This window comes from Zootoca vivipara, chromosome Z1 (genome assembly GCF_965207765.1).
Source record: "Zootoca vivipara chromosome Z1, rZooViv2.hap1.1, whole genome shotgun sequence".
Taxonomy (NCBI): Eukaryota; Metazoa; Chordata; class Lepidosauria; order Squamata; family Lacertidae; genus Zootoca; species Zootoca vivipara.
This window is the reverse complement of record NC_142583.1, coordinates 47,865,116-47,879,167: the sequence shown is the minus strand read 5'-3', so window position 1 is coordinate 47,879,167 and position 14,052 is coordinate 47,865,116. Positions and strand designations below refer to the sequence as shown.

General features: G+C 43.7%; 1 protein-coding gene across 5 annotated transcripts in view; it reads right to left on the bottom strand.

Annotated features, from left to right (window-relative positions):
* Positions 1–13,156, bottom strand: part of SEC24D (SEC24 homolog D, COPII component) — a 61,179-nt gene extending 48,023 nt beyond the window's left edge. Inside the window, exons 1-7 of one of the 5 annotated variants that reach the window (XM_088660384.1) lie at positions 12,862–13,004; positions 7,175–7,319; positions 6,549–6,729; positions 5,768–5,894; positions 3,221–3,348; positions 2,537–2,800; positions 11–132 (exon numbers count right to left, since the gene is read on the bottom strand). In XM_088660384.1, coding sequence (XP_088516510.1) covers positions 11–132; positions 2,537–2,800; positions 3,221–3,348; positions 5,768–5,894; positions 6,549–6,699 — 792 coding nt within the window. In that variant the 5' untranslated portion in view covers positions 6,700–6,729; positions 7,175–7,319; positions 12,862–13,004. Of the gene's footprint in view, positions 1–10; positions 133–2,536; positions 2,801–3,220; positions 3,349–5,767; positions 5,895–6,548; positions 6,730–7,174; positions 7,320–11,010; positions 11,111–12,687; positions 12,746–12,838 lie in introns of those variants that run through there. The other 4 variants (XM_060278559.2, XM_035111604.3, XM_060278560.2 and 1 more) reach the window with 4 other exon arrangements.
* Between the last annotated feature and the right edge of the window lie 896 nt (positions 13,157–14,052).

Sequence of the window (14,052 nt, the reverse complement as noted above, 5' to 3'; positions counted from 1 at the left end):
TCTTACTCACCGGGCTTGGAATGGAATCGGGATCTAGTTTCTTCTGCTGTGGCCCAGCCAATTGTGCTGGACCTGATGGGAGCCCCCCTGGATAAGACAACTGTGCACCTGCCATTGGAGGACCATAATTTCCTGAAAAAAATAAAAAAATCAGCCAAATTAAAGTTTGTGTGTATGTGTGTTGTTTAATATATCCTGTCAGAAGTCTTGTTTCCTAAGTGATACTTGTCCAGTTCTTTTTATTGAAGGAGTCTTTTACTGGCCAGTTCCACACTGCCAGTCTGAAATTTCTACTCCAACCAAGGCCTGTGCATTGTCTTCTTTATATAAATGGAGTACACATATAGGGGCCCAGCAGGAGAGTTTCCGGGGGCCAGATGTAAAAGAGAGAGGAGACGCTGCTTTGACTTTCAGATCTAACACTTTCCACCACTGCTGCATTGAGAATACTAGTGAATTGACCTCGTTTAAGCTCACAGGCAATTGTTGATGGAGCAGTGAGATTACAGTTGGATGTCAAACTGGACACGCTGCTCTAGATTTTTTTTTTTAAGGACAAACTTAATTCCAACCTATAAATACACAACCCTATTGTGCTATATTACATTTTCATATTACCTTTCCGCCAAAGAACTCAAGGCGGCCCACATGGTTCTCCACCACCCACTTTACAATAACCCTCTGAGGTAGGGTTTGGCTGCAAAATTATAGCTGAGCAAGGATCTGAACCCGAGGTCACCTTGATCTCAGTCTGACACTCAGCCACTATACTGGCTCTCATTGCTATTTTGATATTGTGGATGCTGGATTATTTGTGTGTAATATTTAGCATAACATATGCAGCCTGTTAGCCCTGGGCAGTTTTATGCCCCAAGCAGGAGCATTTCGGCTGGTCAGAGCCTAGCATTCTCTTCACACTACTTCCCGTTTCTTTCTAGGCATTATGTTCTAAAGGAAGAAAGAAAAAGGTTCATATGTTCGTATAGAATTCATTTGCTATTTCTGCCCAAGCAGTTGTGTGCTATCAGCTTTTAGCTTCTTCTTCAAACCTGCCCTGGTTAACTATTGGAATAAGCCGCAAGACACAAAAGAACAAACAGGTGTTTGTTATTAATCAAGGACACATTTACGTGGCAAAGAAAAATCTCCCTATACAGGGATGCCTTGTTCTTGCACAAAGATCAAGAAATAGAACTAGCAATACACAGAGAGCTTTGAAAACTTGGCAGGCGGTTTTGGTCTAGGATTCCTGCAATGTTCCAAAGTGGTTCAAGGTAGAACACTGCCATAGTAACCCCACAAGCCACAGGGGCAAGCTACATGTTGCACACAGTTCCATGTAACGGCCCTAACTTTTCTATCTTAAAGGGAAAGGAAAAAAGACATCACTGGAGAATAGAATTAGGAGTGGAGAAAGAACAGAGAGGGAGGGAGTACTTAAGTGTGTTGTCCTCTCAAAAATGTCCCTCTCCAATTTGCTCCACAGACATGTGTGGTCAAAAAAAGCTGCCTTCAGAAGGTGAAGTTTGGAATTTAATGTTGAAGTGCAGGAAAACTGCACTTAGGGCACTTCCAGGGTGCTCACCACTCATCCTTTCTTCAGCTCCTAATCCAACTGAAGCAGCACTATCATAGAATCATAGAGTTGGAAGAGACCACAAGGGCCATCCAGTCCAACCCCCTGCCAAGCAGGAAACACCATCAAAGCATTCTTGACATATGCCTGTCAAGCCTCTGCTTAAAGACCTCCAAAGAAGGAGACTCCACCACACTCCTTGGTAGCAAATTCCACTGCCGAACAGCTCTTACTGTCAGGAAGTTCTTCCTAATGTTTAGGTGGAATCTTCTTTCTTGAAGTTTTAATCCATTGCTCCGTGTCCGCTTCTCTGGAGCAGCAGAAAACAATCTTTCTCCCTCCTCCATATGACATCCTTTCATATATTTGAACATGACTATCATATCACCCCTTAACCTTCTCTTCTCCAGGCTAAACATACCCAGCTCCCTAAGCCGTTCCTCATAAGGCATCGTTTCTAGGCCTTTGACCATTTTGGTTGCCCTCTTCTGGACACGTTCCAGCTTGTCAGTATCCTTCTTGAACTGTGGTGCCCAGAACTGGACACAGTACTCCAGGTGAGGTCTGACCAGAGCAGAATACAGTGGTACTATTACTTCCCTAGATCTAGATGCTATACACTATGGGCAATTCCAGATAACCTGATTATTGAGCATTCATTCTGATTTGCTTGCAGGGAGGTTAGATGACATTACATCAAAGCAAGCACAGTCCCACACTTTCCAGTGTATTGCCCGCATCTCTTCCCTTCTTGCAAAAGTCTGGTCTTCTGAGGAATTGGGTTTTTTTGCACAAGAACTCCAACCGTGCAACCTGAATTTGCCAGTATGCAAATGAATCCCACCTGGAAATAGTGACAAATCATGCTTCTAGTTCATTCTGTCTCCACTCCCATCCCTCTGGATTCAAAGCAGATGTTCCAACCTGGCAATCTTATGTAAACTAGGTAGCCGCACTTACCATACTGGGGAGGAAACCCAGGGCCTGTGGGTTGGCTTGTGAGTTGTGGTGGCAAATTGGTGTTCGGTGGGTTTGAGCCAGGGATCCCCTCTTGCCTGGCCATTGAAGGTGGAGCGCAGTGACTGGTCAAATTATTTGCTGGTGAAGAAGAAATCTGAGGACCAGACGACAAGGCCATTTGATGTGGTCGAGGTGGTGGAGCTTGCAAAGGTGGTGGGAGGCCAGAAGGCATGCAAGGAGGTGTGTTTGGGGTGTTACCAGGACCTGAACAAGAGTATCACCATTATGCATTCATTTGAAAAACCCTTTAGAATAATAATCACAGTGGAATGCAGGTATGTCTTAAAGACACCTGCTGTTGTAGCAGTTTACATTCATTTTAAATGGAATTAAATAGTATAAATGATATTCATATCAAACCAATTGCTCTTCAAGGCCATTCTCTAAAATCTTAAAATTGCAACATATCCCAGTAATATGGTTAAAAAGCTAAAACCTGGAGAACTCCAACAAGATTTAAAACAGTCCCATTAGAATTCAACCTTTCTTATCAAAATCTTCCTGTAGATTTTGACCTATTGAACTTGTGAGCATTTGTTTTCTCAGGAACCAACCCAAGCTAAAAAATAAAATAAATGCACGCGATCTCTCAGAAGCTTTTGTGAAAGACTATGTCATCCTTACCATAATTATTTATTTGCATGTTGCCAAGCTGATTGGCCAGCTGTGCAGAAGAAGGGGGTGGACTGTTTGGATAGGAGGACGGGGATGGATGGCTGTAGGGGGGGAAGGAAGGTGAAGAAGGTGGAAACCTGAAGAGAAAAAGAAGTGTTACAAAAACAAACAAACAACAACAACACCAAACAGATGACAATGTAATATCCACTCCACAAATACCACCTAGAATTCAAAATCTAAACAACATGGTTTGTAAACCTAGGCAAGCCTCAGGATCACAGGATATTCCTTCCCTTCCCTCTACTTCTCCAGAGCAGCCACAAAGAGTTCAGAAATGCTTACTTCACTCCTTCACTATCCAGTTTTGTGTTTTCCAGACCAGACAAAATGCATAATTAATTATGGTTTGCTTTGATTTGTTGTTGTTGTTATTATTAATTATTATTATTATTATTATTTATTCAATCACCTTACACACACACACAAGTTTGAATTTGTTTAGAGATGGAAAACAACACCAACTCAAAAATGATTAGCATGCAGACAAACCTAGGGCTTCCATTAATAACTTGTGCTTTTGATAAAATGTAGCATTACTAATTCTTGCCCGGCACATTCAGATGGTGGGGCAGAAGAAACAAAGAGAACTGAAATAGGACTAAACCTCATCTTATGGCTCATAGGCCTTCTGCTTTGATCTTTTAAAATCAGGCATGGGGGGGGGTCAAAGGCTATTCTCTGCCCACAGAATACACTCCATATTGTAACTGCACTAAACATATGGATCAAATTAGGCTCCAGACTCTAATCTAAATAATTGCTTGATCCAGGAAGAAAGAGTCCGGCTTTTCCCCTTGATTAATCTGATTTATACAGACGTTTCTTAATAAGCATTCCAGTGCACAGCACGTAAAAGTAGTGCTTTATGTGTTTGAAAGGAAGTACTAAGTTCTATCCATAGAGTATGTCACCTACACAAATGTTTAAGGAATGAGAGGACTCTACAGGATGCACAGTAATGAAGTTAGGATTTGAGTGCAAAGGACTGTGGCCTCATCAACAGTGCAAACCAAACTGGCAATAGACCTTAGTGCTCCAGGAATGGGATGCTTTTGCTACGAGTTCAAGTTACTATTATTGAGTGCAGACCAATCATGCACTCTACATTTGGGCAGATCTCACCACAACCTTACACACATATACCTGGGAGAAAATCCAATGGAACTCAGTGGCACTTTTGAGTAGACACGTACAGGATTTATTATTAATTTGTTGCATTTATATCCCACCTTTTTCTCCAAGGAGCTCAAGTTGACATACATGGTTCTCTCCCCCCCCCCAACTCATTTAATCCCAACAACAACCCTGTGAGGTAGGTTAGGCTGAGAGGCAGTGACTGGCCCAGGGTCACCCAGTGAGCTTCATGGCTGAGTGTGGATTTGATCTTTGGTACCCCAGATCCTAATCGTAGTCTGACACTAACCACTACACCAAACTGGCTTTGGCTTGCCATGTGCCCCTTCAGCATATATCTGGGAATGGTAGGATATGGTTATAGTCTAGCCCTATGCAGGCATCCTACTTCGGTGTTTCATCAACATGTGAAGAGGGAGAGCAACGATGCACATGGTAGCTCCACTGCCACATCACCGATAAGCATTATCATCCATCTGTTGGAGGAACACCTTCTGCAATGGGAGCCTTTTCTACTCATGTACATTCCACATGCAATGACAGTACAGGGAGCCTTTGTGAATAGGAACGATTCCCCAATGCAGAAGTTATCCCTCCAACTCATGGAAAGCAATCAGAATGGAGATGAAAGCTGGAGCTACAGCTGTCTAATTGCTCTCTCCAGACATGTGCGGATTAAACACAGGCATAAGATGCCCAAATAGATAGAGAGACTATTCTGTACACCATATACAGTCATACCTTGGGTTACAGATGCTTCAGGTTGTGCACCGCGCCAAACCCGGAAATACCGGAACGGGTTACTTCTGGGTTTCGGTGCTTGCGCATGCGCGAAAACACTAAATCATGCTTTGCACATGCACAGAAGCACCGAATCATGACCCATGCATGCGCAGACGTGGCGCTGCAGGTTGCAAATGCTGTGGGTTGCAAACGTGCCTCCCGCATGGATCACGTTCACAACCCGAAAGTCCACTGTACTGAAGTCTCTCAGCCCTACCCACCTCACAGGGTGTCTGTTGTGGGGGAGGAGGGGAAAGGAGATTGTTAGCCGCTTTGAGACTCCTTCAGGTAGTGATAAAGCAGAATATCAAATCCAAACTCTTATTATTATTATTATTATTATTATTTGATGGAAAAAAAATAATTGAGATAAGTGCTAGCCACTACCTGAGTTCCGCTAATGGACCCAGAATATTATTTTACTCATTATTGGTATGGATTAGTGCTATTACAAAAAAGCTGTGAACAGGTTTAAAACTGCTTTCAATGCTATGTGCAGTAGATATTTGAGCAGATAAACAGAAATTCTAAGCATAAACACATTTATTGTTTTGCTTTAAAAAAAATAAAAATCACCTCTGCGATTGTTGTGCTGCAGCGCTGGGCCCATTCTGGATATTGGTTTGGTTAAACTGGTGAGCGCTAGGAGATGGTGAACCAATAGGAGCAGCAGACCCGAAAGGCACATTAGGTTTCAACATAGCTAAAGTAAAACACAGGCATGAACATAGTGGATAACAATAGAAAATCACTGCATAAATGAGGTAAACATTACCAACAGCGAAAGCAAAATAAGTATGGAATTTATTTATGGACCTCAAAAAAAGGAAGTCTAAACTGCTCAGGAAGTTATATTATGCTCTAGTATTTAAATTCTAGATGGCAGATCACTCACAGAATGTTCATACATAATACCAAGACCAAGCATCTTTCCTTGCTTATGGTCTTCTCACTGTAATACCTGATTAAACCAGGAGCTTTTCTTTTCACTAATAGTGCAAGATAAATATTAACAAGTATAGTGGTACCTTGATTGTCGAATGGCTAGGCTCCCAAACAAATCAGCTCCTGAACGCCACAAACCCAAAAGTGAGCATTTGTGAACGTTTTTCGGAAGCCAAAGTCTGACGCGGCTTCCACAGCTTCTGATTGAGTGCAGGAAGCTTCTGCAGTCAATCGGAAGCTGCACCTTGGTTTTCGAATGGTCCCAGGAGTCGAACGGACTCCCGGGACGGATTAAGTTCAACAACCAAGGTACCACTGAACAGTAATGTAATGATATGGATAATGACATAACATGCACTAGTATAGTGGAGACATCAACCTCTATATGGCCAATGTCTTGATGTTACTTTACCTGATTGAGATGCAGAAGAAGGTGAGTTTACATCACCATAGTGTCCATACATATGTGGAGAAGCAGGTTGCCCCAAACCAGCAGAGAATCCTCCCATTCCTGGCTGGGGCTGAGAATATGGAGGTGTTGCAACATATCCTTGCTGATTCATTTTAGCAGTGGTTTATTTCTGATGGAAAACCTGTCATAGAAATTAGACTACGTCAAGTAATAAAATCAGCAATATTTCACTGATACATAGTGCAGGTAAAGCACAAAATGAGCTTTATGACCCAAAAGCAATGTTACAAGGCAAGAGGACAGCATCCTACTTATTAGCTCTCTTACATAATGGCTACCAAATTATTTATTTGATATGGACAAAATGCACAGACATTCTCTTGTAGCAAAGGCACTGATACAAACTCTTTATTTTTAAAAAATCAGCTAGAAGAGGTGGATAAAATTAATCACAGACTGAACCACTGTTACTTGTTGCAAAACAACCAGGTTTTGCCCCCAGTGGTTGTCTGGTAGGACGACCAAATTTCCTGTTTTGTGGCACAATGCAGGAAAAAATAGGTATGCCTACGGATGATTCCAAACACATTTTGACAACCCATATGGTTTTGAAACGATAATATTACCTTTAGCACCTGAAAATATTATACAGATGACTTTCCATACAGATCCAAGCATTGGGTAGAAAGGGCCGTTGCCTTTCTAGCTCCATGGAAAATGCAAACAGGAAAGCAGAGATCAGTAGGCAGTGGTGGATGGTGCCCATTGAGGCTGAAAGGGCAGAAGACAAGAGAGCCTAAGAGATGGTGGAGCCAAAACCAATGACAGATGGAGACTGGTTGTATGTAAGAAGGCAGGTTGGTGGGGCATTGCCCCATCCACACTAATGGGTCACCCTCTACTTGCAGTAAGCACACCAAGCTTCCCCTACTTTGCAATTTTTGGTCTTTCCATTGCACATTCTGAACCAAAAACTATCCTTTTCACCTGTATTATACCAGGGAATGACAGAAAACAAAATCAAGTGATTGACCTTGCCAGGGGCACTTTATGAAGTGGGTCCAGCCTTGCTTACATTGTGTTGGAATTTGCAACACATGTGCATGCACACACACTGCAGTGCTCACTGATTTTTCTAAGTATTTCCTCTAAAATGAGGCCCGTTTCCCTAGGCACTAAGCACACAGTAGCCCCTGACATTCATCCCTCAGGTCATTTCCCCTGCCTATGGCACCTTCATTTGCACACTGCTGCAAAATCTGCCTTTTCAAACAGTTGCCACCACAAGATGCAAAAGACATGATCCCATCCATGGCAGTTGCTTCACACAACTAAGTGGTCATTGGTAGGTAACCAACACAGACAGACAGAGTTCAAGAGCCACACACCAACAGTCATGAGATCTGGCCCATAACTGGGCACTGTGGCAGCCAATACTGTACTTATTTTGTATACTAAGTATACCACGAACTAGCCTCCAACTCCCAGTCAAAACACACACAAAAACTCAACCATATCAGGAGTTATATAGTCTTGCAAGTGTAATCCAAACATGTTTTTCCAGTTGTGTAACTCAGGCAGTAACGTCTTGAGAGCTGCAATGGTTTGCCCCTTTACTTTATTTATTGCATTTATTTTCCACCTTTTCTCCCACGAGCCCACACTTCCCACCTCCATTTTATCTTCTCAAAAACCCTGTGATGTAGGCTAGGCTGAGAGTGTGTGACTGGCCCAAATTCACCAAGTGGGTTTCATGTCTGAGTGAGGATTTGAACCCTGGTCTCCCAAGTCCTAGCCCAACACTCTAACCACTACTCACACTGGCTCTCAGTTAAGCCCCACTGAGCATAACAAGGCTTACTTTTGACCGCATACACGATGCCTTTAAAGCTCATTCGAAGCACATTCGTTCCTTCAAAAGATTCTGAACACTGAAGTCCATCCCTCACAGAGCTACAGTTCCTTAACAAACAATGCTAACAAACAATTATTTGAGGGAAAGAAGGTGCTTTAAAGGTATGTTGTGTATGCAGCATATTGAGTAAATGCAAATTGGGTCATGCTGTGTGACTCAGTAAACATGACAGAGTGGTGGTTACAGTGACAGAAGGCAGTAATGATGACAAATGTGACCTAATGGTTCAAGCCTATGTAAGTTTACTCAGAAGCAAGTCCCACAGATTTCAATGAGGCTAACTCCTGATAAAGCATGTACAGAAGAACTGCAACCAAACAACTGCCCAATAACATCTCCTACTCATGTTTTAGCTCTTCAGAGCCAAACTAGAAGTACAGAGGGGAAATTCCATATATAAAAAAGTAAGTATGATGACGTGGCGTTAGAAAAAACTGTACCAGGGCTGCAATTATCACTTTCAGTCCCTATAACTTCAGCCATTATCTACTTCCAACTAATGTGTATGTTTGCCAAGATAAAAATTAAGGTAGCAAAGATCACGCAGGCCTAGCTATCATATTCAATTACCATTTGGTGGGACTGAGTGTCTCTCTGTGTGTGAAATCAAACAGGGGTCTATTCAGGCTGCACACAACTTGTAATAATTCAATGTGCTGAAAGAGTATATCAACTTTTTTGGAAGAAATATTATCTATATTATATATATATATGCTGAAACACCACAAGTACAAAGTGTTCGGGTGAAACTGCATTAAAAATGCTTTACATCTTCTCTGCTTTAAAAATCAACAACACCCTTCTGTGGATAGTGTGTGTAACTTTCAGGTGTGCGTAAGGAAAGGAATCAACAAATCTTTACCAAATTCAATGGAGATAGCTCACTGAATACAGTATTAATATAGGACGCACAGTGAGAGTGTTAATTTAGCAGTGTTATCATTATGGATTATGAATGCTAATGTGGAGGTCTGGTCTGCAATGTACACTGCTCCCCCCCCCCCGGGTGAAATATTTGTTTTGTTTTGTCTATACTGAATGTTTCTATTAACTGAACAAATTACAGTCTAAAAATTTCCCAAGCCTCTCAAGTTTCATGCATATAAAATTGCAAATCCTTTCTTGGAATCTTTTTAATCTACAAGATTTAGAAAATGAAATAGGAAAGAAAGCACATAGGCACATCAGGTTTCTCCCAGTGCCAAGGTGTTTCCCCTCCTTCTGGTTAGACTGAAACGTGGCAATCTAAGCCCTGGTCACTTCAGCAAGTTTAGTTAGTAGCCAGCATTAAAGCACCTACACTACATTTTCATTGTCAATATAAAGAATGGAAGTTCGGGGCAACTGTTGTAGGACTTGGTAATGCTCTTACCTTTGATAGGCTCTAAAGGAAACAACTTCCTGCACAGCTCAGTAGGAGGGAAAGACAGTGTGCCACGTCAGACTTCCTATGCACAACTAAATAGACTCTAAACTCTTAGAAATACAAACATAGTACGGCTGACTTAGTGGCCTATATCCACTTCCAAATACATTATAGATAACATAGGTGGTTTAATAAACCACACCCTTTCCCCAAAACAAACAGATACAAAGTACAAGTATCTATTTTGCAAAGTACATCAGACTTCAGTACAATTAACCCATTCCTCATAATCAGAAAGGGCACACAAAACAGTACTAAAACCAAATATTTGGTTTTGGCCACTCGAGATAGGAACCTTAGGAAGCTGCCTTATGTGGAGTGGACCATTGGCTTAGTAACGTCTACACTGACTGGCAGTGGCTTTCCAAAGGTTTCAGATGGGGGACATTCCCTAACTGGAGGTGGCATGATGCAAAGCAGATGCTCCACCATCGAGTTACTGCCCAAAGAGACAGAAGTTCCTTATTACAAGGTGTCTAAAAACATGTCACAAACTCTTTCTGTACCTATATAATTGTTGGGCCAACCAAAAGTACTCTTTGCCATTTCTTCTATCTCCAGGATATGTCTAAAGTTATTAGGGATTCTAGTCCTGCCAGTGTGGTCATATGATTGGACTCAGGCAGACTTCCCAAAGTCATGCTGAAAGAGGTGATTGACTGCAAACCATAGAAGGAACTAGTCACGCTTAGGTCATGTTTAGATAAAGGTAAAGGTAAAGGGGCCCCTGACCATCAGGTCCAGTCGTGTCCGACTCTGGGGTTGTGGTGCTCATCTCGCTCTATAGGCCAAGGGAGCCGGCGTTTGTCCGCAGACAGCTTCTGGGTCATGTGGCCAGCATGACAAAGCTGCTTCTGACGAATCAGAGCAGCGCATGGAAACGCCGTTTACCTTCCCGCTGGAGCGGTCCCTATTTATCTACTTGCACATTGGTGTGCTTTCGAACTGCTAGGTGGGCAGGAGCTGGGACCGAGCAACGGGAGCTCACCCCGTTGCAGGGATTCGAACCGCCGACCTTCTGATCGGCAAGCCCTAGACTCTGTGGTTTAACCCACAGCGCCACCTGGGTCCCTCCCATGTTTAGATATCACAGCTAAATCACCTTGTGATCTGGCCCATACCTGGAGCTTGGATACTTCCATCTTCCTCTCCTTGTGCACCCCAGTTCCCTCGCCTACTCCTTCATTTTCTTCCACATCCAAATCAAGCAAAATATGTTTACTGCCAAAAACAGGTGATCACAAAAGTGTTTTAGAAACCCAGTTCAAGCCATGGTTTTGTGGCAATTCTGGCATCATAGTGAACTATAGCTTGCAATAACTACTTTGGCTGATTTGGACACCACAGCAAACTATAAGTATTGCAAAGCAGGAAGTGAAGGATAAGAGTGGGGCTTTGTGAGTCCAAGGCATGGCCCAGGTGACAGATCCTTGGTTTAGCAGTGACATCTGACCCATGCCATGATTTCCCACAAAAACACTAGGAAGAGCCTTCATTCATAAGCATATCACACATGTCATATAGGCTGGAATGGTGAGCAAGGAGGAAGGAAGATCTAAAAATCAACAAAAAGGATTAAATCAGGTTAAATCAACAAACCACTCGGCCATGAAGCTCACTGGGTGACCTTGGGCCATTCACATCTCTCAGTCTAGCCTACCTCACAGGGTTGTTGTGAGGATGATATGGAAAGGAGGAGAACCATGTGTACCACCTTGAAATCCTTGAAAAATTAAGGTGGCAAATAAACATAATAAGGAATAAATAAATAAATAAATGCTACAACTGTTTGGGATAGCTCTGCTGGTAGAGCATGAGACTATCTCAGGGTTGTGGGTTCAAGTCCCATGTTAAGCAAAAGATTCTTGCATTGCCTGGGGTTGGACTAGATGACCCTTGTGGTACCTTCCAACTCTATGATTCTCCTCTTCTTCTTATGCTAGAAAAATTAATCCAAAGGCTATACTAGAAGTAAATCAGAAGGAGATTGTTGGGGACAGTGGCAGTTTCTGAAATTAACATCAGTTTCCCATGATCAACAAGTGAGATGTTTTGTGGTTGTGTTGTATTCTACAATGATGGGTGCATGGTGAAGGTGAAGCAATTGTGCAATCTCTTTCCAGCGCCTCCAGTATTTAAGATGCTTACCAAAAGACTACACAACCCATCATAAAGAGTGTCAACCCAAGATTTAAAAAAGGAAGGGAAGAATCATGCAACTTTTGTGGTGATTAGGCTGATTTGCCCAACCCTGATGTGCATGGCAAGAACACTCTCCCAATATGCCAAGGTGCCAACATCACACTTTTGACTCATCACAAACAGAAAATCCTGTGCCCACCTAAACAGCCTGGATGCATTCTGTCAAAATTCAATGCCTATACAATCAACTCTAGAAAAACCACAAAAGCCTTGCAATATTAGGTGCTAGTTAGACAGGTGATGGATGTGTGTGTTTTTAAGCACCTTAGCATTGTACTAATGGAGGCAACTTTCTAAAAAAAAAGTTAAACACATTTAAAACTGTCCTTAACGATACAGCAGATCCCTAAACAAAAACCTTCCCGAGTCTCAAAGAAGAGCTGAACACTCCTGCAATTTACACCGACTTATGCCAGTCCCTATAAGACTGGAGATGCCTCCTTGGTGCTGCTCAGATCCTGCGTCTGACGCTCACCCCACCCCCACCCCCACGCAACTGCACCCAACTTGCAGAAGGATAAACTCTCCCCAGTCCCCTCTCGTGCTGGGACACCCCTCTCCTCCTCCCCACAGAACTCCCCCTATGCCAAACCTACAAAATTCGCCGGCTCATCCTGGGATCCTTCAAGCCGTTGTGCTGCTCCCCTCCTTCCTGCTCCCTGGAGGACAGAAGCTCCACTCACTGAGCAAAACATCCAGGATGCCCCCCCCTCGCAGGACGCTCGCCTCTTCCCCCCCCCTACCCACCTGGGCACAGGTGGCCCCCTCACCTGGCCAGTCTCCCGCGGTCCCGTCCGTCCTTCTCGCCGCGCGGAGGCTCCGCGGGTCGCGCCGTTCCAAGCGGGTCCAGCAGGCGCTTGTCAGAAGGAGGGAGAGCGTGGCAGCCGGCTCCAGGCTCCCGCCTCTCCTGCTCGCTCGCTCTCCCCGCCCGGGAGCGCTCAGTGAACTGCCACGTCTAACAGTGCTCGCGGGAGCGCGCGGCGAGGCCACAGCTGACCCGGAGGAGAGCGCGCGCCGCCGCCGACAAGCGCCGAGCTCGCGTCAGGAAAGCGGCGCGTCATTGGCGAAAGGTGTTTCCTCGCCCCCTTCGGGGAAGAGTCGAGCATGCGCGGTGCCTCTGGCGAAGCCTTTTGCCCTGGCGCGCTCTTCCAGTCGTTGCTCCCAAAGAGGAAGGAAGAATTGGCCGGAGATGAACGTGGGGAAGGCAGACCTGCCAAAGGGGAGGTTCGGGGTTCTTAAGGAAGCGGGAACGGAATGGAAGGATCGCATAAGCTAGAAGGCTTTCCTTGAGGGACAATACATGCCTGAAGGGTAGCACAGCATTATTATTATTATTATTATTATTATTATTATTATTATTATTATTATTATTATTCCCCACCCATGTGGCTGGGTTTCCCCAGCCAAAAATAAGAGAGAGCCTTATGGCTTCTCAAAGATTACTGTTGTCACCAATGACTGCTGTTGTGACTTTTAACAGTGCTTGTTTTGCATGCATTTGTCACTCCCCCTATAGAGAAAGTTTGCAGCGTTCAGGACGTTTTAATTCAGAGAAGACTGTGGCACGATAGAAGTTTATAAAATTAAGCATGGAGAAAGTGGATAGGGAACGCTCTCATAATGCTAGAACTTGTGGGCCTCCAATGAATCTTGGAGGATTCAGGACGCATAAAGAGGAAGTACTTTTTTATATACAGCACATAGTTTAAACTATGGAATTGGTTCCCACAGGAGGCAGTGATGTCCACCAACTTGGATGGCTTCAAAAGAGGGTTGGACAAATTCAAGGGCTATCGATGGCTGCTTGCCATGATGACTATGCTTTGCCATCCACAGCTGGAGGAAGCAATGCTTCTGAATACCAGTTGCTGGAAACCACAGGAGGGAGAGCACTTTCCCTCTTAAATCCTGCTTGTTAGCCTCCCATCATGGGGCTGATGGGAGTTGTAGTTCAAAACATC